A 24,373-nucleotide genomic window follows, 5' to 3' on the forward strand; every position below is an offset into this window, starting at 1 on the left:
GGAAAGAGAAGGGACATAAGGGAAAAACGGCAGGGAAAAAAAAAAAAAAAGCAAAGGTCTGGAGAGGGAGCTGGTAGGGTGCCGGGAAGAAAAAAAGACACAGTGGGCTACTATTGATAAGGTGCACTGAGGCCCTTTAATTCTACCGCAGGACAATTTCTCACAGAGTTGTAATTATGTGTCTGACATTTCCAGGGAAATTTCATAATTTCTTTTATAAATCAGGGCTGGTGTGAGTTTTGAGGCCTCAGAGTTTGGATGTGAGTTTACAGAATTACTTGTCTGAAATTAGCATGGGGGGCTTTTGACAACTCAAAATTAAGCTGGAGGCACAGGAGAAGATCAGCTCCACAATTTAGAGTGGGAAGGGAGAAACATGACAGGTTGATGTAGTGACTAAAACTCCCCACAATCCTTCCTCCTGCACAATACGGGTCCTGCCTGGGTGGCGGTCAGGATCCATTGGCCGCAAATGCAACAGTTACAAATGTGTATGCCCAGCTATCAATTCCAGTCTGATGCTATTACAGAGAGGAAAAAAAAAAAGAAGACAATTTTGTGTTTGTTCTAAACTTCACTCTGATGTGCTTCTTTTTCATCCTTTCCGTTGGGCAAATATTGATTCGTACGAATACGATGGCAAAATGCCGCTTACGTTTTTGGCTGCGTCAGGAGAGAAAGTGATGCTGTCCAGGAAGCGGATGGCATCTGCGGGGACTAGTCTGTCCAGGTACTTGGCACAGGTGTCGTAAGCATGCAGGTAATCCTGATCACTGTGTGGGGGTCGTTTCAGCAGCTGTGGATCTCCTTTCCAAAACAATTTCTGCAGCCACACTGCGTGAACTGCGCTGGCGGAGACCGTCGCCTTGCCACCTCCGGGCAGAGGCAGCCGATTGGCGAGTTTAGAGATGGACAGAACATTCTGACTGGTCAGGACCGGCTGTAATGTGGCCAGTGGATCAGACGACTCATCAGTCAGCTTTTTGTAGTTTACACCTGCAAACACCAAGGATAAAACAAACGAACAAAAAAAACAAACTGTGAAGTATATTTTATATTATAAAACTGGCTCGCCTTTCCCCATCCAGCAACTCTTTGACACAATTATGTTTTGTATGTTTTGTTGAATATCAAAGCAGTCTTGCATCAAATGTTAGCAGTAATTTGAAAGAAAATCCAATGGGAAGCAAATAAAATGGACTCATTTGTAAACAAACAAAAAAAAAAAGTTTGTCAAAAACTAAACACTTAATAACCCATCTCAAATGGGTTACGAGAAACCCATTTGAAAAGTGACAAATTATAATTAATTTAATTGTGTTTGCACTGTATTTTGTAAATTTATATGGTTTGGGGGGGATTGATTCTTTTCTTTATCATAAACTGCATTTTTACTACATTTTAAGGTTAGATCTAAGTCATTTTAAGACCTTGCAAAGTTAATGTATACAATACAAATTGGATTAGATCTCTATGGGACAGCCTGGATTAATAAAGGGTAAACAAAAATACACAAACAGAGAGTACACTTACTTTTATAAATACAATTGGCCAATTTAAAACATTTGTTGGCATCAAAAGTAAAAAAAAAAAAAAGTCAATTATGTCTCAAGCCTTTATTGACATTTTTTTAAATAACTTATTTTTCCTCTACAGTCTCAGAAGCAATGTGACTTACTGATCAGAACCGGTCCATCTGCAGCTGTAAAACTCTCTACCACTTGATCTGTTGTTTGAAATCTTTGCAAAAATCATTCCTCTGGCATGTTTAGCTAAATCTTGTTGCTTAACTCAGAAGAGGTTTTTCTTTGCCATCTTTTACCTCGACCATGTCTCTGGTCACTTGTCACCTCGTACTTCTGGAAAGACCATGTAGGCGGAGGTACTTATAGAGGCTGTCGGTGAAGGATAATGGGTTCTACCCTGCTTCCTGTTAAACTTTTCTTCTTTTTCCTGTTAATTTCTACATTTTCCCCCTCCATGACCATTTTTATGAATAGAGCGTTAAAGCTGTCAAACACATTTTTATTTTTAGTTTTTAAATGTACGACCTTTTATTATATGCTAATCCTCATTCTGGGCTCCATTTAAAAAGGGGAATGGAGCTGCTTAATTACTATGCACACCTTAGATAAGGTGTTAATCTGTTAAACCACAACCCTACTTGAATATAAATGTGTTTTACTTGAAACAATGGAAATTCATTTAGCATTCAGTTTACTATGCTGCATAGCTGGAAGAAAGAGCAAAAATATACAAATAAGTTCAAAATCTCTGGTTTCACAACTGTATTTGCCGGGTAGATAAAGTAGTTTCAACATTTCATTGCACAGTAGGTGCAGGTTTATGTGGTGTTAATTCATGGGGTGTGAATAGCCAATGTGCTTCAAAATCATATGAGAAAAACTTACATGTTAAAACAATGTTTAACAACCTATAACACATCCAAAATACATAAATGCGGATCTGGATAATAAAGACAGTTGCGTGCTGAAGCAGTGCTGTCTGATCGTGCACAAGTACATCTGCATCAGTTGCACCACTGCGGCATGGCTCGAGCATGTTTTTATCTCTGTGTTTACGGGAACGAGGCGTTGAGACGTTCGAGGTCTCCTGTGCCATCAGACAGACACATTACAGTGGCAACACCGCTGCCTGTCTGGATGTTAAATATTTAATACTCTCCTGTCTGTGGAGAGCTCTTCGTCGCACGGCTCAGAAGGCTCCCTTCTGAGCCGTGTGAGAAATAAAAAATATATATAAAAAATATTGATGAAACAATAAAAAAAAAACATCAAGCACATATAAAAATGTACAAAATCAGAAGATCAAACACTTTTATATTACCGCTACACAGAACACCTAAACCGCAGATAGGAGTTACATGCACTTACACATGTCCTCTCATTCTCACTGTCTGGCTCTGCTCAATGCACCTTTTCACTGCTTCTGTTTCAGTCTCCTGCATGGGGGATGTCATCAGCTTCCTTCCTACACTCAGACAATCATCTGGTACACTGTCTGATGACCAGGGGTGAAAGTAGTTTTAAATTCTTGGGGGAACTATTTTTTGGAGTTTCTGTGCTGATTAATTTTTTTGCGAAGTGATAAAAACTGGGAAGCTCTTGAAGTGCTACAAAATAGAGCTGTATTTCCCTGTATTTCCGTCAGCTCACTGGCTGCAATGTCGACACCTTGAGATGCCATGAGACCTAAATTCTGAACATCATGGCATGGAGTGCATCCCAGTTTTCCATGTCTGGCATATAACCATTCATATTAGCTTTTAAACTGGTTATATTGATCCTGTGTCCAGACAGAGGGATAATCAGTAGCCTAGCATCATGACCTGTTTGTTCTGAAGATCCTGCAGCTTCCACTTTGTCTTCCCTACATGGCACCTCCTCACCCTGACTCTCAGACTGACAGGAGGAACCACAGAGATCTGTTAGGTTAAAAGCTCATCTTCTGAAGTTGAGATATTTTTCCTCCAACAGGTTCCAGAGGAATCACCTCAAACCAGACGTTGGACTGGATTTTATTTCACTGTCATTTGTGAATGTTAGAGCCTCATTTTCAACAGTGGAGCTATAAAGGTTGAAAAAGGTTATTATGGAGAAAGTATTAACATCAATATTTCCACTACATAAGAGGCAAAAAAAAAATTTGCTAAAGGAAAAGCCTCTCAGACTCTGAGCACCAAACTATTTTTTTTATATTAGACAATTAATTTAATTTCACATAATTATCGCGGTAGAAGCCATTTGTTTGTTAAATACTTAATGAAACATATTTACCGTGTTTGATGTTTGTTGTAAATAACGTATACTCACAAAGAACAAGGTAATTAGTCCAAGTTTGTCGTTTATTGAACGTTCAGAAATTGCAGTGGCTGTAAAGAGCCACAGCAAAGGTAAACAAAGGTAAAACAACCCGAACAAGTGATCAACTCTAAACCACTCGCACCTTTTTACTCTCCATCTTTCTGCCATTTAAGCACACCCGTTGCCATAGCAACCTCCTGCGCTCCACAAGCCGACCAGAGATTACTTTAAAAACATAACATTCAGTCCGTCATGATATTAGGTTTGCAGGCTTGATATTTATATTGCGATCATTAATAAGCGTTCCCTGAACACAGCGGTGGTTGATTAGTTAATTTTAAACTCCTGCTCTGCTAGTTATTTTGGTAATGGAACCGAAACGCACAGAATTGCGCAACACCTTGTTGACACAGTAATTACTGAGATTATTATTGTTGTTGGGTCATTAATTTGAGCACGTTTCATTGATTTTTTTGTTGTTCTTTAATAAAGTTCCGAACGTTTTAAGCGAGCCAGAGGAGGACGTGCTGGTCTCAGCATCCTGGCGGCGTTCAGTTTGTCACCTAATGCCGAGATCGACTCAAAACCTTCCGTGATCGAAGTATTGCACCGCTGCTCTAGCAAAGCATTAACAGTTTAGAAACAATATGAAATGGGGAAAAAAGTTATTAACTGATTAAGTTGTGTTTTATATTGTTCTTGAAAAACTAATCAGTCACGGCTGACTAATGGGTGCACTCACGGCTGCACAGTGAACCCACTGATTTTTTACAGCAGACAGCCGCTCCACTCTCTTGCAGGTACTGCGTACGCCCCCCTAAATCTTTTAGGGGTACGCGGTACCCTGCCGTACCCCCTTAGTTTCACCCCTGCTGATGACGGTATGAAGATTTAATGCACACTGCCTGACTCTGAAGCCAGTTTTGGAACTAAATCACACTTTTTATTTAATTTGGATTTATGCTTAAGGTTATTCCCCATTATGGAAGACACATTTGTGCACAAGCTTCAATATCTTAGCAAGGATGTTGACGTATTGTTTCAAGATTTCTATATAATGTTCTTTCCTTATTATACCATCTACTTTGTTAAGTGCATAAGGTCATTCTGCTGCAGAATACTTGTATAACACGATAGTACCAACCAGTAAGTCAAATTTGACTTAATTTTGTCAGATTTTTACAATGTTTTTTTTTTTTTTTTTTTTTGCCTGTATGCATTTACAAACACAATTCCGGCCTTTTTATGGTGATTTAGCTTCTTTTGCAATGAGTAGTCTTTCAGACCAAGTTGGAAAAGTGATTCCTATCACTGCAGATGAGAATTTTTTTTTACCATCTTCAGCCAGGATAATCACAAGTTCTTAGCTGGAGTTAAGGTTAGCGTAAATGACTATCCAACCAAAACTTTGCATGCGCTGATGTGGTTTCCCATGTGACTTATGAGTCATTTTGAGTGAGAATGCGTCAAAGTTTGATCATGTTAACAGAAAGTTAGTGGCCCTGGAGACAACAGCCTGTGTGACAATTTCACCCACACGGAGTGTGAATTTGTGGGTTGCGTTAAAGTTGGAAAGTTGGAAAGAGATTCAGGGAATGCAAGCTTCTATGTGTTAATGTCACAAAGTCAGCTGAGGTACAAGTAGCCTGCACGAATTTGGATGCTCTAGATTTTGTTGAGGCTTTTGAGTGTGGTAATGTGCATCTGTTGGAGTTCATGCACCAGCATCTGCAAAACTGATCAATTAGTAAATCCCTCCCCTGAACGGAGTGTGTAAAATCGCAGCTTACCCTCCTGTATCAAGGTACAGCTCTTGACTAGCAAGTCTGTGTGAGGTACAAAGCTTTGAAAAACTTTGAAGGCTTGGGGATTCAAATCACTGCAAAGTAGTTATGTTTTGAAACAATTTCTGGGCTAACAAAAAAGTTTCAGGACTTGGAGAAAAACAGAAGCTTCTGTAGAGGGAACCATCTACCTGTTCTGTCATTTCTTGGCCCTTTGAACTGTTGGCTTATTTTTTTTTAAATTAAAAGATCTTTCAGACCCTCCCGAGGTCCTATGGTTCTAAATTTTTGATGAAGACAGGAGATCAGGAGGTGATGTTATGTTGAAAAAAAATTCAAACTGAAGTTTTTTTTTTTGTTGTTTTGTTGTTGTTTTTTCCCTGGCAGGAGCTAGCTCCCAAAGTTTATGTACTTTACTCCTAGAGCAAAGGAACTAAAATATGTATATACTACTGTCAGTGTAGCTAAATAGGTTCCTGGTCCAGAGAAAAATATATATAGATGCAGCTTGTTTGCCAGGAGTGTTGTGTGAGTTGGTTCTTAGCAAAACATGATCCGTAAAAATAGGTTCTTTATCAGCTTTAAATGTCTCGAATTTGACCCCAAGAGTTGAAAAACAACATGTTCTATATAATTTATATTTATAAAGAATCAATTAGGTCACCATCAAAAAGACCTGAGTGGAAAATTAAATACACCATTTGGGATAGCTTGTGAAAGGACTTGTTTTCTCTGTTACAGAAGAATATTGGCCTCTCTGATTCAAATGACCATGAATTAAGTTATTCATTCATGCACAGCAAATCCACCAGATAATAATAAATCTTTCTCCATCCTTATTCTTTTATTGGGATGATAGTTAACTATCACTCCAAAAACATTTACAGACGTAGGTTATGTGAGGACACTGGTGTCCCTCGTGAAAGTTATGAGGTTAAGGCTCTGAATAAGGCCTGGAGTCTTCAAGAATAGCCATCCCTACAACATTTATAGAAACCATTTTTGCAATGCATCTAGAAAACAATTCCTAAAAGATTTTTCTTTGAACAAACTCCAAAAATTAAGCACTCCATTTAACATCTGAACAGCGCAGCTGATGAGACTAAAGATTCTGATGGAGTTCTTTAGAAAAGAATCTTTTACTTTACTATGAGTGAACAGGAACAGAAAGAAGTGACATTACGCACAGCAAGCCTACTGTATAGCATTACCAGATATCGCAACCTCTGTAAATCACACTTAGATTTCTGTCACTTCAGTAAAAGTTAGCCAAGTATGCCTCTGAATCCATCTGGAAAATGTAACAACACTTGTGTTTTGCTTTCATATTGGTTGACTTGCTCCCCCTGCACTGAGCCTACACCTCAGGTGAACATTTTGCTTGTTTATTATCCAAGCCTTAAAGTCGATCTCTCGGGCGAGTGTGTTTTTGCTTTGTTCATGTTTTAAACAGAGACATGTGTCACTGTTAAAATTTGTGGCACTTCCACGAGCAGAAGGAGGAAGCGAGGCGTGAAAACACAAGATGACACCCAGGCTGACCTTTACTGAACTCCCAAAAGAACTGACAACGTTTTCACCCTTACAAAACTGGGGATCAGGTACTGAAGAGCTGGGAGGGCGACGTCTGGTCTCAATGTCCTTTGAGATCAATGCTCACTTCAACGGTGTCACTGCAGGCTCCCGTGGTGTCAGTTATTTGACTAATAATACAAAACGTGGGTCGGTGTCTCTTTCAGTTACAGGCAAATGATTGCATTCGGTTTCGGCACTGCAGGAAAGGTGTTTCGTGAACCAATCGGGAAGAAATAAAAGGAACAGAATAAGATCAAGGAGGAGATAAAAGATAATGCATGTAACCTCTCACTGTAGATTTGTCATCGGGGATGTTTAATCTTTTCTTCACAGTGAAATATGTGTTGTTTTTTTATCCTCACAATTTGGGGGCGGAAAATCTCCCATAAATTCTTCGATTAAAATGTATTTCACTGGTATTCACAAGACAGAATGTATTTGTTTATGCCTAGCATTTATAAATGCTGCTGCTCTAATATGTGTCTGAACAGTTTTTGTTTAAATAATTCAAAATTTAATACTGATCACATATCCAAGCTTTTCATCAATTCTGAACAGCTTCCCTGGCCTACTGAGGTGAAGTATCTCCCACCAGCATGATGCTGCCAGCATGATGTTTCATGGTGGAAAAAGTGTGTTCAGGATTATAAACAATCATACCAACTTTTTCATCAGTCAAAATATCAACAAAATCCACTGAAGCCTATGGTTGTAAAGTAAGAAAACATGAAAAAGTCAAAAGAAGAATATATATAGTTCACCAGCACATCATCCAATAGAAACAAACAAACAAACAAAACATCCCAAAACATACCTTTGGCAACGGCACGAAGCTTCTTCAGCAGTTTGACGTGAGAGTCTGGTTTTATGATGGTGGTCACATAAGGCTCACAGCCTGCAGCGTCTATTAAGGTGTAGTAGTAGAGAAGGCGGCCCAGGTCACTTCCCTCCACAGTGGGCAGAACATATTTGGTCATGTGGCTGCAAAAGGCCTCCGGGTCTCTTTTCAAAGTGTCAAACAGTTTGAGGGAGTTACTCCGACTTTCGATTTCTTCAGTGGAAAGACTTGAAGTGGGAGAGAAAAAGCAGGGGGGGAAAAAAAAAAAAAAAATTAGCTGAGAATCAAATCAATAAAGCACAACTGCATTTGGAACCAGATAATAACATACACAGTATAAAAAGACACATAGCTTTTCCCTCACTGAGTTTAAATAAATCTAAAACTATCCAGATAGGATTATCAAAATTATGTCTGTTTGCTCAATGCCAGATTATCAATAGAGAATCTTGTTTCCTTTAAATTCATAAGTTTAATTACATTAAGCTTACTAAGTTGTTCAACGGTTTAGGAAGACTTGTGATGGCCACAAGTATCACCAATTTATTTGGAGGAAAAAGATGGACACTTGAAATCCTGAGAACACCATCCCAACATCAACATACGGGGATGGCAGTATCACATTGTGTGAGAGCTTTACTGCAGGAGGGACTGGTGCACTTTGCAAAACAGATGAAGACTGAATGCTATGTGGCAAACTAAGAAACTGTGGAAGAATTTCCAAGTCACACAGGCCATTCTACCAAATATTAAGGAAATGAATCTGTGATTCTTCTTTAAAAAAGATCTATAAGGAATTTGCCTAAACATTTTGGCATTTAGCAAATATAGTTATTTAATAATTAGCTAGTTCACCTAATTAAGATAAAACAAGAATGTTTTGTCTTATTTTGTGTCAGGCACTCAGAAAAATGGATGTGTCTTTTTTTTTAGACAAGTTAGATATTTAAAAATATGTTAGACAAATAGGAGCATTTGCTTGTAGCCTCAAAGCCAAAGATTTGTTCAGTAAGACTACAAGTAAGCAAGATTGGTTGAGAACTGTTTACTGTTTAAACACAGTAGGAAAAGTCATAAAAAAAAAGATAAAGCCCTAAAAAACATTTAGGATATTTATCACAGCTAACAATCCTAACAATTTGAACTGATCAAACTTATACAAAGAGGGAGAATGAAAACAAAATCGAAAGTATATAGGAAGAAAGTCAAGTTGAGGACATATTGAATGTTCAGATGGAGGCAAAAATCTGAGGGGAAGCCGTTTCATCGACTCGAGTAATCTGAGCACAATTTGAGTTTGTGTAGCCATACAGCAAAAAGTCAACTGCAGCAACTGGTCCAAAGAACGAGAACCAAACTAAAACGAAGAGAAGCAAAACAGCACGAAGAAATGGAGAAAAAACCCCAGAGAAATGCAATTAAAGTCAAACAAGAAGCTCTACAAAGATTAAAAAGGCAAGGGCGATGTAAAGCTACTCGTGGTGGTCTCCGAGGGGCTCTGAGCAATCTGCGGCTGTCTGGGAGTGTGTTCGTAAGAGTGGAGTTCTGTTTATCTGTCAGAACGAGACAACATCAAAGTGGACAATGCTTCCCCTGGGCTCTCCGTCGCACTTAGCTGGGAGGCTTCTGCTAATGAAAAAATTAAATAGAGAGCAACAGCGGGTGCAGCCGCTGACAATAGGCTCAATAATGTAAATAACTCTAATCATGTTCACCACAGGAGCTCTAATATGGCTGCAATCATCTGAACTAATACAAAGGGAAGCACACTCAGCTTAGCGAGTGCTCTGTCTCTCACACACAGACAGGCACCCAATCAGGGTTGTTTCATTAGTTATTCATTATGCCTCTAAAGAGAATGAGGACTATATGAATTGAAACCTTCTTTTAGTAAGATGAGAGGTTATGAGCTTTGATTAAAAAAAAAAAAAACATTTCTTAAGTTGGGAGCGTTTCTTCTGTTTTTCTCTGCGGTTTTTAACATCTCTGTGGTGAACATATTTCTCTCTGATAGCTTCATTACTAGTCTCCGCCACGCTGGCTTGGCTGCCGCCGCCGCCGCTTCCTTGTTGGTTGCTCTCTAAGGACGCAATAGAATTTCCCCCACTCTATCTTTGTGGTACTCATGTGGCTGTAATATCAGATGCTTGTTATTACAATCTTCTCTTGTTTGTTTCAAAAGCCAGCCAGAACAAGGAGCCAATTTAATCTGATTTGATCTCTGCGCCGCTCCTCGCAGCCCTCGTCTCCCGGCTCGTCCCAGGCCCATATTAACATGTTTGCTTCAGATGTGATGCATGAGATGGCAAACAGAAAGAGATTGCTAATGTCCCCAAATTTTGAGGCATATTCAATTGAAGAGCCAATCAGACAGTACAGATTAAACTGTAGGGAGAAGTGATAGCTATCCAGCACGGCATTGTTCAAAGAGATGCTGTCCGAGAGTCGAGAATGCTTGTAACTTTCTGCAAAGCAGGGAAGGTTGTACTGTAATGCTGTTGGAAAAATGCAGAAAACATTTCTTTTTTTTTTTCCCATAATACATAGAATATGTTCAGTTAATGATGTCAAACTACATGCAGCTGTAAGATTCTCAGCAATATGAGAAGCAGTATTGAGAGCCCCTCTTTCATCAACACAACCAAACACACACCCACTGTCCAATGAACACCGTTCTGATAAAAAAAACAAAAAAAAAACAGTATCTTTGGAGAATACAAATAAACAGAAACAGTGGACAGGCGAATGTGATGTTATGTGCAGCAGGAGAAAATGAAGAGTCCTATGTATAAAGGATTCGGGTGCTTTGCTAGAATGATCAGACCTGTCAAACTTTATTCTATAAATATAGTCTATACTCTTGAAAAACAGCCCTGGGTAGCTCAATAGGTCGACCAGGCGCACTATATGAACAGAGTTTAGTCCTCAGTGCAGTTGTCCTGGGTTTGATTCCTGGTCTCTGGCCATTTGTTACTTGCCTTCCCTTTCTCTCTTCTTTCTTATTCCTTGTCAAACTACTGTTCATGAAAGGCCACCAGTGCAAAAAAAAAAAAAAAACTTGAAAAATAAAACCAAACCAAAAGAAAACAGTAGCAGCTTCACCAGCCAAGCATATCATTTTTGTGCAGCGTTAATCAATAACTAAGACAATGTAAAATTTTCCTGTCAGGCCACAGGACTGAAGAAATCCTGCCTTTAGCGTCACTTCATGCTCAGATATCACAGAGCAAGCTTGTAGACAGGCAAGCGGTTCAACACCAGCTGCTGAGCAAGAAAATGATTTCACTGATTTAATACATTTGTAGTGAAGGAATGATGAGTCGTCAGAAAACATAATTAAGAAGGTTCTCATGTTAAAAGGCACATATTCATGAAAAATATAGTATTTTTCTTATTTACATTCTCAAAGGGGACAAATGGATGTTCTTGTCATTAAGCTAGAAACGATTGCTTATTTAATACAATTTGTCAAAAATATCAACAAAGCATAAAAATGCATAAGTTTGTCCTTTTAAGTTTTTCTTTGTTCTATAACCTAAAAATATATATAAAAAAATTGTAGTTCTATAAAAATGACAGCATATTTACTCTCATCAAAAATTAAGATTTGTACTTCTAAACACATTTTATTTAAAATTGCTCTTCAGATTGTCAAAGTTGCAGACCCCTGGACTAAGTCCAGTATGCATGTTTTCATACTTATTCATTCGGAAAGCACCCAACAGGCTTTATGAATTTTCTTCAACAAGTTCAATAAAGCTGCTACAATTTATACCACACAGCAGTCTGATGTAGTTAGAACCACACAAAAAGAGGGGTTGCAGGAATGTGCCAGAAAGAAAAAAAAAAAAGAATGTGTCAGAGCAATTTTAGTTTCAAGGACCCAGGCAATTGTTATGTTGAAGACTGAGAGCAATTTGAAGTCTGGCAAGAAAAAGCTTGCTGTTCTACTGAAAGAGCCAGAGTTGACCAAAATTCTGGACAGCAAATTCAACTTCAATTCAATCAACTGTGAACTGTGGCAGCTCCTAAACAAGGCAAATGAGTGAAATGCAAAAAAATGTATTTCCCATTAGGGATCAATATAAGTCAAATCTCCATTTTGCACTCCCGCTTCGGTCTATATACGTCTTTCCCCTTTAAATTCTCCCAACTGCACTATTTATACCGTTTCCTTCCTCCATCCATCCGTTAAATCAATAGGCATACTGCAGATGCTTCTACTCGAGATTATAGCATGAATATCCTTCACAGATTTGTCATGATCTTGAGGTTTTGGTGGAAACACACACACACACATAAAGCGGCTGTGAAAAGGGTTTAGGAAGGTGCATGTTGTAATTTATTGTTAAGCGGAGTCCATAAAGCATTTCCCTATATCAGAATGTGACAAATGGGAATTTATCACAGATGCGCACACACACACACACACACACACACGTTTGCCTCCAAACACGAGCAACCCTCAAACTCTGCTGAAAAGGCATTCTATAGAAACAAGAAGAGCTGCACTGCTAGCCCGATAAACTAGATATGAATTGAGGGAGCAAATAAATTATGTAAATAGTTTCCGACACACATCCTGTCGTAAATCCAAACTCACTCATTCTCTAGATGTTTCATTTACACCTGGATAAAAATGCTTTCTTTAATGTTCCCATTGTCTCTAAGAATGAGTTAAGTTCACATTTGGGTTCACATGTTTCTAAATTTAAAAACAAATTGGGTATCGGGAAGTTCAATGTTATTTAAGTAGTCCTAAAATATTCTGGTAGTTTTTTTGTTTTTTTTTTTGTTTTGTTTTGTTTTGTTTTTTATGATAATGTTGTGGAGAAGTGCTGTAAACCTACAAACTAATGATACGCTTATCAGTGATTTTTGATTTCAATCAATTATTTTTAATCATTTTATCTATTAGGATAATACATTAGTGAGAAAATGTTCTTCTCTGATAAAGCTATTGGTTCTGAATTGCATAGAAAGCAATATTATCCCCACTTATGCATCGTTTGTTCCTAACCTTAGAGATTTTTTTTTATAAAACTCAAAGTGCATGTTGTTGGCTGATGCATTTATAGACTAAAAAGGGTTAACGATTCTTGAGTTTGACGAATGTAATGAACAAAGGTTAAAAAAAAAAAGTCTTCAATTTCTTTAGTATTAGACCTTCCAATCAACCATCAGAGCAGATGAATTAGACAATTCTAATCTCTGGATGATTATTTTGTGCATATCTACTACAATAAAACACCAAAGGAAGGAAAAAAAAAGTAAGAAAATCACAAAGAGCTAATGTGATTATGTATGTGTGCATGCACCTGCTTTCTGTAAAGAGGAACTCGAGGTGGGTCATGTAGACCTCCCACAGAGGGACGGAGTAACGCTTTGCCAGGGATAAAGCAATCCTGTACACGCTGTCATCCAGTGTCCTAGCACAAACATGGAAAAGGAGAACACACATGGAAAAGGAGAACACACATGGCAATAATCAGATTTTATACTGTTAAAGAAGAGGTCAATTTCTTTTAATTACTTCTATTACATAAATGTTGCAGAAACGTTTCAAACTAGATTAACCTTCAGGACACCTTTAATGTAACTTTGCTCTATTTACCTTCATGCTGCAAAATGGTACACTTTATAAAACTATTATGGAAATTCTAGTTTTTTTCCACTGTCTTTGCATTAAATCTTTTCTATATTTTATGCCTGTTTAGTTGGAAAAAAATACAGACTCTTTTTGAAGAAGAAAAACACACAATATGCAGTATTTTGCAAAAATAAGCTACTTTTTTTGATGTGGGTGTTTCAGGGTGACCAGGTCAAAACTTAATCACACTGATTTGTATGCAGTATTTTTTTATTTTATTTATTTATTTATTTATTTATTTATTTTTTGGAGTAATAAGAATTGAAACCAAAAACCAACACTTCTTATCTTTGTGACCCCAAATAGTACACTTTTAAAAGTCCAAAAAAAAAAAAAAAAAAATCAATATTTAAATGTATTTTTCACTTTTTTCTTCTTTAATTCTTTTCTACAGCTCCAGACGTAAAGTGATGGGGTCTATGATAATTATAGGGGGGCAGGGAGGGGCGCTTCATCACATCTAAAACCAGTTCTCCTTGTATTTTAAAGGTAGAAACTTAGATTATTTTGGTCTTCATGGGAACATACTTTTAAAATAATAGGATTGTAATCCATTGAAAATATGTGGTTGTAATGGAAGTGAATAGGAACAAAATGGGACAGAAGGAAAAGTGGAAAAGTGTACATAACTTTTCCTGTTCTACAAACCTTACAATCAAAAGCTCAAATAAATTTCAAAAAGAAAACAAAAACAGTCCTGACCAAGTTTCATAGAATTAACCTTTAATATGACAGATTTTGTGAATCAAAAAAGGCTGCGAGGCAAGATGTACCATTTTGGACAGGAAAAGGTGCCCTAAGGGTTAAGCACACATCTTTGGACATAGTGCAACTCCATTCATAATACAACTGCTAAAAATACTTTTCCAGCTGCAAGCTTCACATTCCAAAAACAAGAATAACTAAAAACTTCCTTAAAATAAAAAATAAAAAAAATAACTTACTCAGTGAGGCCGAGAATAGTGTTTTTCTTGTACTCCAAGTCAGAGCTGAAGCGCTGCACGTCCACTCCCCGGCCCAGGCCCTGCAACACCTGAGCCTGAGTGAAGTCTGTCAGGCGCTCATTGTACACGTACAGCTGGCGGATTAGCTTCTGCAGCTCCTCTGGCCAGGCCGAATATGAGGAGACATGCTGCGTGACCAGTCGAATCAGCTCCTTCGGATCGGCCTGTGAAAGAAGAATAGGACTTAATGTCTTCGGATAACACGTGGCAGGAATTTTCTCTCTATGGACACTGAGAAGCTGGTAACAGAAGGGTTTAAAGTTTTAAGCCAATGTACTTTTCAAAACGGAATACCTCAAAGTGTATTTAAGATAGAAAAGAAAAAAATATATATATTTTTATGAGCTTGCTAGCCTGGTACAAACCAATGCCTTGTTCTACTCTTTGCTTCGTATGGATGTCTGGACTCTCGCTTGATGAGATATTATTGCCATGATGTGTGTAAAGTACCAGCGCGATGACGCTTACCAGAAATCACGTGCGCTTTAAAAAACCCCGTGGAGAGTGGGGCCACAGCAATAAAACGTCTCATTCATCTTGCTCTGACTTTAGTTACTCAATATTTGGAAGCTTAGCGAACATAGACTGAATGGCTTCGTTCACTTCCTCCTGTGCTATTGCCAAACTACAACCTTGTATAGATAAACTACAATTCTAAATCAGTGCAGAAAACCCATTATGAATTGTTCCTGACTCTGTCTGTTCGCTAATTGGCCAAGTTGAAATTCTACCAGATAAATCCATCACAATGGGAAAAAGCCCAGATGAAGCACGAGATTAAAAAAAAAAAAAAAAAAAAGGAGCAGAATGAAAGTAACAGCCAGGCTATAATAGTACAAGGTCAAATTTTTTATTTGGAAATTTGCAGCTTTTTATTCATTGTCTTTCTTGCCATTTCGTCTGACCCTGAAAGTATGTTGTTTATAAAGTGATGAAAGTAACAAAAGAAGCAGAAAAGATCACGCTTCAAGACTAAAGTGATGAAAGTAACAAAAGAAGCAGAAAAGAGTACACTTCAGGTCTAAATATGATCTACAATGACAAACTATTAACCATCTCAACTCTAAGAAATTTGAAAATCATTCCAGAGAGAATTTTTAAACGACATAGTTCTCTGTAAATAGTTCATGATTGCCATACTGGTGATAAAATGTTGCTTTTTTTTTTTTTTTTTTTTTACAACAATAGCTAAATAAATTGGAGTGAAAATCCGTTTTTCTGACAGACATCGAGTAGCACGGTACAGAAAGATCTACATATTTTTTTCTGTGTAGATGATAGAGGTTGATCCAAAGATCAATAATCTTTTGATGAATAAAAGATTCACTGGTCAGAATAAAGCAGCCTAAAAAAAAAAAAAAATGATACTGCAACAACCGCAACAAAGATATTTCTCCATTATTTAACACCTTTACAGTTCATTGTTGGACTAATTTCTCTGCTGGTTGTTTCAGGGATGGCACCAAATCATAAAGTCCCACACCTTTCACTGTGCAGTGTGAAAGAAGTTACTGTAAAGATTTTTGAAATCAAACATTAACATTAGTCGCAGTAATTGTGGCATGTTCATGTCTTACATGGGTTTTGAAACCTTACAGTGCATGCTCAGCTTAAGAGGATATAAAACTCATTCAAGAAGGATCAAACACCAAAAAAGAAAAACATAATTTATTATTCAACAAAAGCATAATCAAATCCTGTTTAAGCACAGTTCATGCTAATCTGATACATTTTGCAGATAGCCTTATAAACCATATTAGAAAGAATTTCACCAGGTAGAACTAATTGTTTTTTTTGTTGTTGTTTTTTTCTTTTCAGTGATGTTTGCTTTTATATCCAATTACATTATTAAGACAAGAGGTGCAGCACACCATTAAGGTTACGTTTGGCCTAATTAATGCTGACATTAGGAGTTGACTTTAGCAATGCCACACATGGAGCCTGAAACGCCCCATACTGTGAAGTTTTCCAGAGGTCTCAGCAAAACACTCTAATGAGGTTATTAAAACAAATTTTGGTAATTTTCAGAAACTGAAAAAAAAAAAAGAAGAAATAGATCAACATTTCTCTAATTACGCTTATGGAGATTTATTTCTGCACATGTTCAATCAGGTAATTTAAAGTGGAGCTTTTTCCTACATGTTAAGAAATTATGGCAAGATGTACCATCATTGCTATGGAGATTCGGGCCTGTGGGGATATTACAGACAGGTTTAAATTGACAGTGTAATACAGCAGGAGGGCTAGGTGAATGTTCTTTCTTTCTTCACCTCCATTCTAATTAAATGAGCTCCCAAATTTCAGTCGTTGGCATCTTATACCATGCTGCCCGGCAGGAGGAGATGGTTTATTTGTTGATCTTATTTGCATAAGGTAATTATAGCTGCTGGAAATGTGCAGCTGTGTGTTTGTGTATCGCCTTGCTCACACGTCTCCTGTGTGTGTGTGTGTGTGTGTGTGTGTGTGGGTGTGCGAATGTAAGCTTAGTGCCAGACTTGGTGGCAGATTCGCAGTTCAAAAGGAGGACAGGAAAGGTTGTGAGAAGCCAAGTTACAAAGAGAAGAATCATAAAAGTGAAGTCAGTGTAGATTATAAGTCAGAAGGAGGAAAAGTCATAAGATGAGAGGGAGGGGGAAGGGTCAGTGGGGGTGGAAGAGTTAGGACATGGGCAACGGGAGAAAAGGAGGGTGAAGGTAAGGCTTTTGTCACTGGTGGTAACATACTGGATAGACCTATAAAAACAAGACTCCCTGTCCAAAGTGAGCACTGATATGTTTAAATGGAGAACAGTCTTTTGCAGCTAACTGTAAGATAAAATCTCATACATATAATTAAAGGGGAAATTAGCACTTGCTAATTTATGTGAAAGAACAACCCTCAAGACACAATGATAGATTTGTTATTTAGACACGAGCAGCGTTCAGTTTGTACAACTATTGAGGGAAGAAGCATTAGAAATCAGCAGCCAGACTGCTGCAACATCAGCAAAAGAAGAGGCCAGAGCTGACAGGATATTTGGTTTGATCTTGTCAACTTACAAAACCAGCTAACAACAATAAAGGTACTTGAAAAAGCTCAGTGTTATTGTGTTACTAGGAATTCGCTGACATCTGATAATAAACATCTAAAATTAGTTTGATTAAGAGTTGTTAAGACTGCAGACTATTCTCAATAGAGTATCTGAATGTAGTCACATTTCTGCTTCCAGAAGGACTTCGGTGGAGTTTACGGGATTAATCCTACAGGAAGCTGAATTTGAACTTCAGACTATTTTTCAGCATGATGTTTACATGTAACATGGCTTTATTCCATGTGATTAGGTTCAGTGTACAGCTATGTAGTTTGTTGAAAAATATAGCAAGCTATGTGACTGTATTGTTCCATTGTTGGTCATTTCACAAATTTACCATGCTTTACCGTTCTGGTGTTTTTGTGAGCAACTTTTCTGAATATCCTGTTACTGCTTTGACAAAAAATAATGTCAAACCATCAAATTCAAAGTAATTTTATATAATTTGTTCAAATTGAATTGTAAGAAAACGTGGTTATGTGACTACAGTAATAATTTGTCAGCAGGAGGTCTGTCAGAAATGTCTTGAATTGATCAGGGGTCCAAATTGGTCATATTTCATATAAAACAATCCCAAGTAGGGACCAGAATTATGTAAATAAGATCTAACATCCAAATCCTTATAAATTAAAGTACAAATAAATTAAATTAAACCTGAGCTTTTATAATGTTTTGCTGCTGCTGTCTCCATAATCCATCAAAAATACACCGCATGGTATGGTTGTTTTTCTGCAGAGCAAGAAGTGAATTTTCTTCTGCTGCTCAGCTGCAGTGCTGGTTTTTATACCATGACTTCCTGTAGGAATGCTATTCCCATGCCATCATAATTACTACTTTGCTGGATGTGCTCTAGTGTGTATCCCAGTGGCTTTTGCTCTATAAATGTTCCTCCAGATTCTGTTTATCGGCCAACTCCAAAACGTGACGAGGTGCCTGTCCAGATTTTTCATCTTCCCCATTTGAGCTTCTCGCCTTCTGTGGGGGAAGTTCTCGATCTATTCTTTATTACTACGCATCTCAATTGTTAGCTTGTTTCAAGTATCAAATGGGTAGAGAAAACCAACAGTAGCGGTCGTATCTCTGGGATGTTCAGGGAGTGGAGCCTTTTCCTCTCCTTGGTGCTCGATAAGATTTAAGAATATGCTCTCAGCATCTGCTGTCCCCATCTGGAGAGAGACGCAGGAATCTCCGGCTCTTACCCCAATTAGGAGAAGGGGCTGAAGTTATTGATCTTGTGACGTCTCAGGAGTTTTAGCTGATGTCGGGGTCATAAAGCTCCATTCGTGTTGCATCGCTTCTACCTTTGTGCTCGGAGTTATCATCCTGTAGATAAAGTTACATTTCCACCCCTGCACGGGACATCAATTTAAATAAAATGTTTTTGAAGTCCATGTCTTATTAATGTGGCCACGTGAGAAAGGCACACAAATAAGGCGTCTGCAACAGATTTGCTTCCTGCATCCCACAATGGTCACATTTATTGATAAAACAAGGTAAAATATAAATCACTGTTGTTGTTTTTTTCCAATCCAGAGATCAGTAAATTATTTTGTTGTATTACACAGTTATCTGTTTTCCACAATTATGTGGTTATGTTGTGATCCAAAGAGACATGATCTGTCTGTGTGGACCTTAAACTGCAAAACAAATCTATGTGTTAGAAGTGAAAATTTTCAGTAATAAGTTATATTGTATTTAACTTTCTGGCTGCAAAACATAAACAGTTTTAAAATCAGACATGATTAGATTCTTGAAAATAAATGATTTTCTGTCCTTCAAAAACTGATGTCACATGTATATCTAAGACTTGTCATTAAGACTTATTTGTAGTATTTCTTTTGTGGAAACATTATGGTTATCATTATGGCATAAGTGGCTTTTCGCAAAATGGTACATTTTGAAGTTCCCCTGAAATTAGGCAGAATGACACAAAAGAGAAAAACACATACAAGAAGAAAATCTGTCAAAACAGTGATCGACACGCTGATGTTTGAAGTAAGCGACTGAAAAAAAAAGACTTTCATCATGAAACACTGCAATGTCTTTCTTTCTCTCCTTTCTGTCATTCATCCATTGCACTGTTTGTGATCTGGATTATGCCCCCTGCTCCTCTGAACACTATTTCCTGCTGAATTTCTGAAAATTCCTTATCCCCTCTCCCTGATTACCCCAGAATCCCTAAAATCCCCTTTTCTTTATACTACATCCCTTTTCCCCTTTAGGTTACCTTGAAAGAAAGAAAATAATAATAATAATTAAAAGAAACACTTTTATCTTGTGTTTTTGTTTCTCCTTTTTTTTGTTCAATTTCTTTAAATAGATACTATTTTAAAATATCTTAAACACAGATGTAATCCTCATGGAGAAGGATGTGAAAACTGCTTGAAGGAATTACATTTGCATTAGATGGTATGTGATGTTGCACTGCTGCGATGTCAGCAGTGTATCTAACGGCCCTTTAGCTATTTCGCTGATGCCACAGGCTCTTTTCTCAGTTTTTTTTTCTCTTTGCAAAGGTGCTAAAGAATCAATAAATGTAAAAAAAATAAATAAAAACTTGCTACTGCCAGAGATGTACTGGAAGGTTCATTTATTTACCCCCACCCCCAGTTATTACATTTCAGTGATGCTGGGAAAAATCCTCATTTGTTTTGTTGTTTTTATTCTGAATCATATTTAAATGTTTTGATTAAAACCAATTTTGATTTAGTAACACACAGTTGTATGCACCTATGAACAGTTCAACAAAATGCAATAAATATTTTGTAGTGGCTAAGATAAAGTATATTGTAGATTGACATTAAATATGCAATTCATGTGTGAAATTTCTGGCACAAAAAAAAAAAGAAAAAGAGAGGGCCGAGATTCCTTCACAGCAATGTAAAAAAATTATTTCAGTCATCACAATCTTTACTAAATGTCTTAATTCTTTGAAAACTTCTTGTTGCATCCATTCCTGTTGCCTGACATTAAAATATACTTAATTCTCTGAGATGGAAGAGCTAAACAATCAGAATTTTTAAAATACCTTTTATTTTTTTTCCAGGAAAGTGTTTAAGTTTTTGCAGTTACTCTTTGGGTCAACAATTTTCGGATCCTGCAAATGTCAGTTATACAAGCAAGTCTTAGAGTAAGGTCTTAGACAAAGGAGAAATAACAATTCTCATCCTAAGAAAGAGTGCCAAAAATCTAATCAGAAAACATAAAAACACATTTCTGAACATAGTAGGAGTCGGAAAACAGTCGGAAAGGCTGGGACTTAAAATAGGTCGTAACAAGCAGGGGGTTCCTTAGAGCTAGAAGGTCAAATCTTATCTAGAGCCATTTTGTTTGGAGTGCTTTCTCTTGCGTTCACCACCAGTCCAAATAGATAAATGTCTGGGTCATTATTAAGTCCCAGCACACAATATTAATGGCATTTTATAATTTATAATTTAAATTAGCTAAAACTCGCTTTATAGTTAACAGAGCAAACAGTCCACACTGCAATGAAGAGAAATGCAAACAATTTGGTTATTAAATTAAAGTTTAATAATATTTTTGGAATATTCTCATGGTGACAAGTTGAAGGCAGCTATGGACTACACAGAAGCTGGAAAAAACCTATTAAAGTTGTGCATTCTGGTTTCAGAGTTGTTGTTTTTACCAGTTATTTTGTTCTGAGTTTGCAGTTCTGTTCTTAGTCCCACACTGGACTGGAGCCCCAACATTACTAATCAATAATAATAGATTTTAAGGATCACTTCAAATGTTAACGTGGTAATCATTACTGCCATTGTTTCAAACATTAAAACCTTGTTTTACAGCAGCGGCTCTATTACACACATGTGTGATATGTCTTCTGGTTTTACTATAAAATATTAATGACCACACTTTACAGGAAGGCTATATTTTTTATATCCTCACATTTAACACTTCTTAAAGATGAATTGAATCAGGCTAAATTAAATTAAAATCAGTCAAACGTTTTTAAAAACTGGACATCAGAAGTCACAAAATTCTGATTGGTGCATCACTTGGTCTGAATTCGTCTTTAAACAGAAAGTGAGGTTTTCCGTATACCTCATACATATAATGGTATTTTTTTATTTATTTTTATTTTTTATGAAAAACAACTGAAGTAGAAACTTGAGCCAGCAGATAAGTAGACCAAACTGCATCAGCCCTCAGGGCCTAATCATAGGTGATGCAAAAACAAAAGGTGTTTCATAATTGCAAAGTAGTATATAAAACTTTGATAATAGCGTCATGGTCTAAAGAGTTTTTAGAGATATCCTAGAAAGAGCTCTGGATGTCACAAAGTCACCTTAAATTACAATAGGCCTGAATTATAACCTAATGAAAGATAAGGGAAATTAAAAAGACACATTGTCGAGAGCAGACAGAGGGAAAAAAATGCTAACTTATATATAGCTCAACTTTAAATTTAACAAACTTTGTTTGAATAGTAATATAAAGGTTGAAATGAAAGAAATTGCCATCACTAAGTTGCAGTAATGATCTTAATGAGTTGTGTGTATGTCATGTTTAACACTTAGCTTCATGGTCAGTGGCCTCATTAGCACTAATACTGCAATGGAGTATCCAGTATCTGCACATAATTAGTGGAACTGCAAAGGGGGGGAGGGAGGAAGAAACCAGGCATAGGTTGTAAAGGAATAATCACTTCATAAACAGGCTCAGCTGCACTGTGGGTCATAAAACACCATGAAGGGGAGTGATCACGAGAAAGACACGAGGAGGACAAGCAGGAGCGATTCAGCGGAGTTAACGCCATGGATTTTATTAAAGAATTACGAACTACTTAGTCTCAAACAATCCCAGTCAACTGCAACAGTGCATTAAGAGTGCACATTTGTCTAATAGGGGACTCTTTGCAGTCCCCTATTACAGGGCACCGATGAGTAAAATATTGACTTCTAATGATTATGGTTTGAAAGTACGATTTGGACAAGTGTATATGAACAAGGAAAGCAAGGACATTAAAGTTAGTTGATTAAGAAAGCAACAGTGTAAATGGGAGGTCACTTGATCCAAATTGTTATTCTGGTCAATTCAACAATGTACCACATTGTTTCAATGGTCCATCACTTCCAAGGTCAGCTCTGACAAGCAGCATTTTAAATACCACTGTGACTTTCACTTCAAGAAATACCTAGAAAGATTGCAGCAATAAAATATTTCTTTATATTAAATTGGTTTTATCAAACCAATATATCTATTTAAAGCTGCCTGGTGAAATTAAGTCTCAAGAACCTCAAATTTAAAGGCATGTGATAGTTTTATAAACTTTGCAGTTTATAAACTTGTTTTGCTCCTGCAAAAAAAAAAAAAAAAACATTTTTTCCCCTTTAAGTCTAAAAACCAATGTAATATTTGAATACAGCTCGATCATTTGCACATTTGTGTATAATGCAACCGTGTATGCTTCTAAATGTACAGCATCGCACTGCAAGTGATGGAAATCAATACTCCAATAAGTGAGAGAATTGCGGCTGCAGGCAAAGATAAATGTGTTGATAAAAAAAATCTCCATCTCTTTACTCAGCATATTGCCTTACAGGAGAATTACACTCACAGCTACAATTATCTAAGAACATTCTCATAAAAACTGCGCCGGAAAAAACAAACTAATAAAGAGTATTAATGAGACTCGTATAATGGCAGGTAAATGTTCATCAAAACCAAAACAAAAAGATGACTACTTTGCGACATGTAAACACCACATGCAGAACAGTTATGGCAAAGAGTGGCTCTGTTTCACAAATGAGCACTTTAGCCACTGTAATGAAAACTTCCCTTGTGAACAAGTGGAAAGTGGCTCATTATGCCTTGGGGAGCAATGGAAACTCGGTCTCTGTATCGCTAAGCTATAAGTTTCTCAGTCATGCCTCAGAGCAATAATCAGATGAGAAAGCTAAGAACCATAGGCTTTAAAAGCCAACAGAGGGCAACTGAAAGCTGGAAATCAGATGAGTGCCGTAAAGAGGCCTGAGTGTAAAAGAAATGCACAAAAACCTTAAACAGAGGTAAATTTAACATACAAGACACGCTACAGGTTTGAGGTTATATATTGGTATAAATTATGAATGACAGCTTTCCTTGGAAATGGTTTGATTTTATTTTATATTAAGTTAACTTGTTTAACATATCTAAATGATTTTGTATAAAAAAAAATACAGGGAAAAAAACTCGAGCTAAACAAAATTATGAAATTGCACATTTATTTGTAGCAAACTAATTTTGATGCAAATTGATTTCGTTTGTAGCTGCAGATATTATTTTTTACCAACACACTATTCATAATTAACAAAATCTGTCATAGTAATATAGATGAACAAGAAAAAAATGTGAAACAAAGCTTACTGAAAAAGATTTCAGTAAGCTTTTATAAAAAGCCTAGTTCTTTTCCCAGCCTAGAGAAAATCACTAGGCTGGTTTAAAATCAACTTTATCTGAGATTTCAACATGTTTCTGTGAATGACAGATCTACTAGCGGTCATTAAGGCTTTGTCTACATGGTAAATTTTCATAAACAATGATAGCTTGTCATCTTTGGACTTGAGCATCCTAGTAAATTAACATCAGCAAATTTAAAATACATTTGATCCCTTCCATGATCAGTGCA

At 37.0% G+C, this 24,373-nt stretch overlaps 1 protein-coding gene across 1 annotated transcript in view; it reads right to left on the bottom strand.

Annotated features, from left to right (window-relative positions):
* nbas (NBAS subunit of NRZ tethering complex) overlaps nt 1-24,373 on the bottom strand; it is a 185,490-nt gene that overhangs the window by 50,114 nt on the left and 111,003 nt on the right. Inside the window, exon 45 of the mRNA XM_007552995.2 lies at nt 656-996. Within this exon, the coding sequence (XP_007553057.1) occupies nt 656-996 (341 nt within the window). The remainder of the gene's footprint in view (nt 1-655; nt 997-24,373) is intronic.

This window comes from Poecilia formosa, unplaced genomic scaffold (assembly GCF_000485575.1).
Source record: "Poecilia formosa unplaced genomic scaffold, Poecilia_formosa-5.1.2 Scaffold53, whole genome shotgun sequence".
Classification (NCBI taxonomy): Eukaryota; Metazoa; Chordata; class Actinopteri; order Cyprinodontiformes; family Poeciliidae; genus Poecilia; species Poecilia formosa.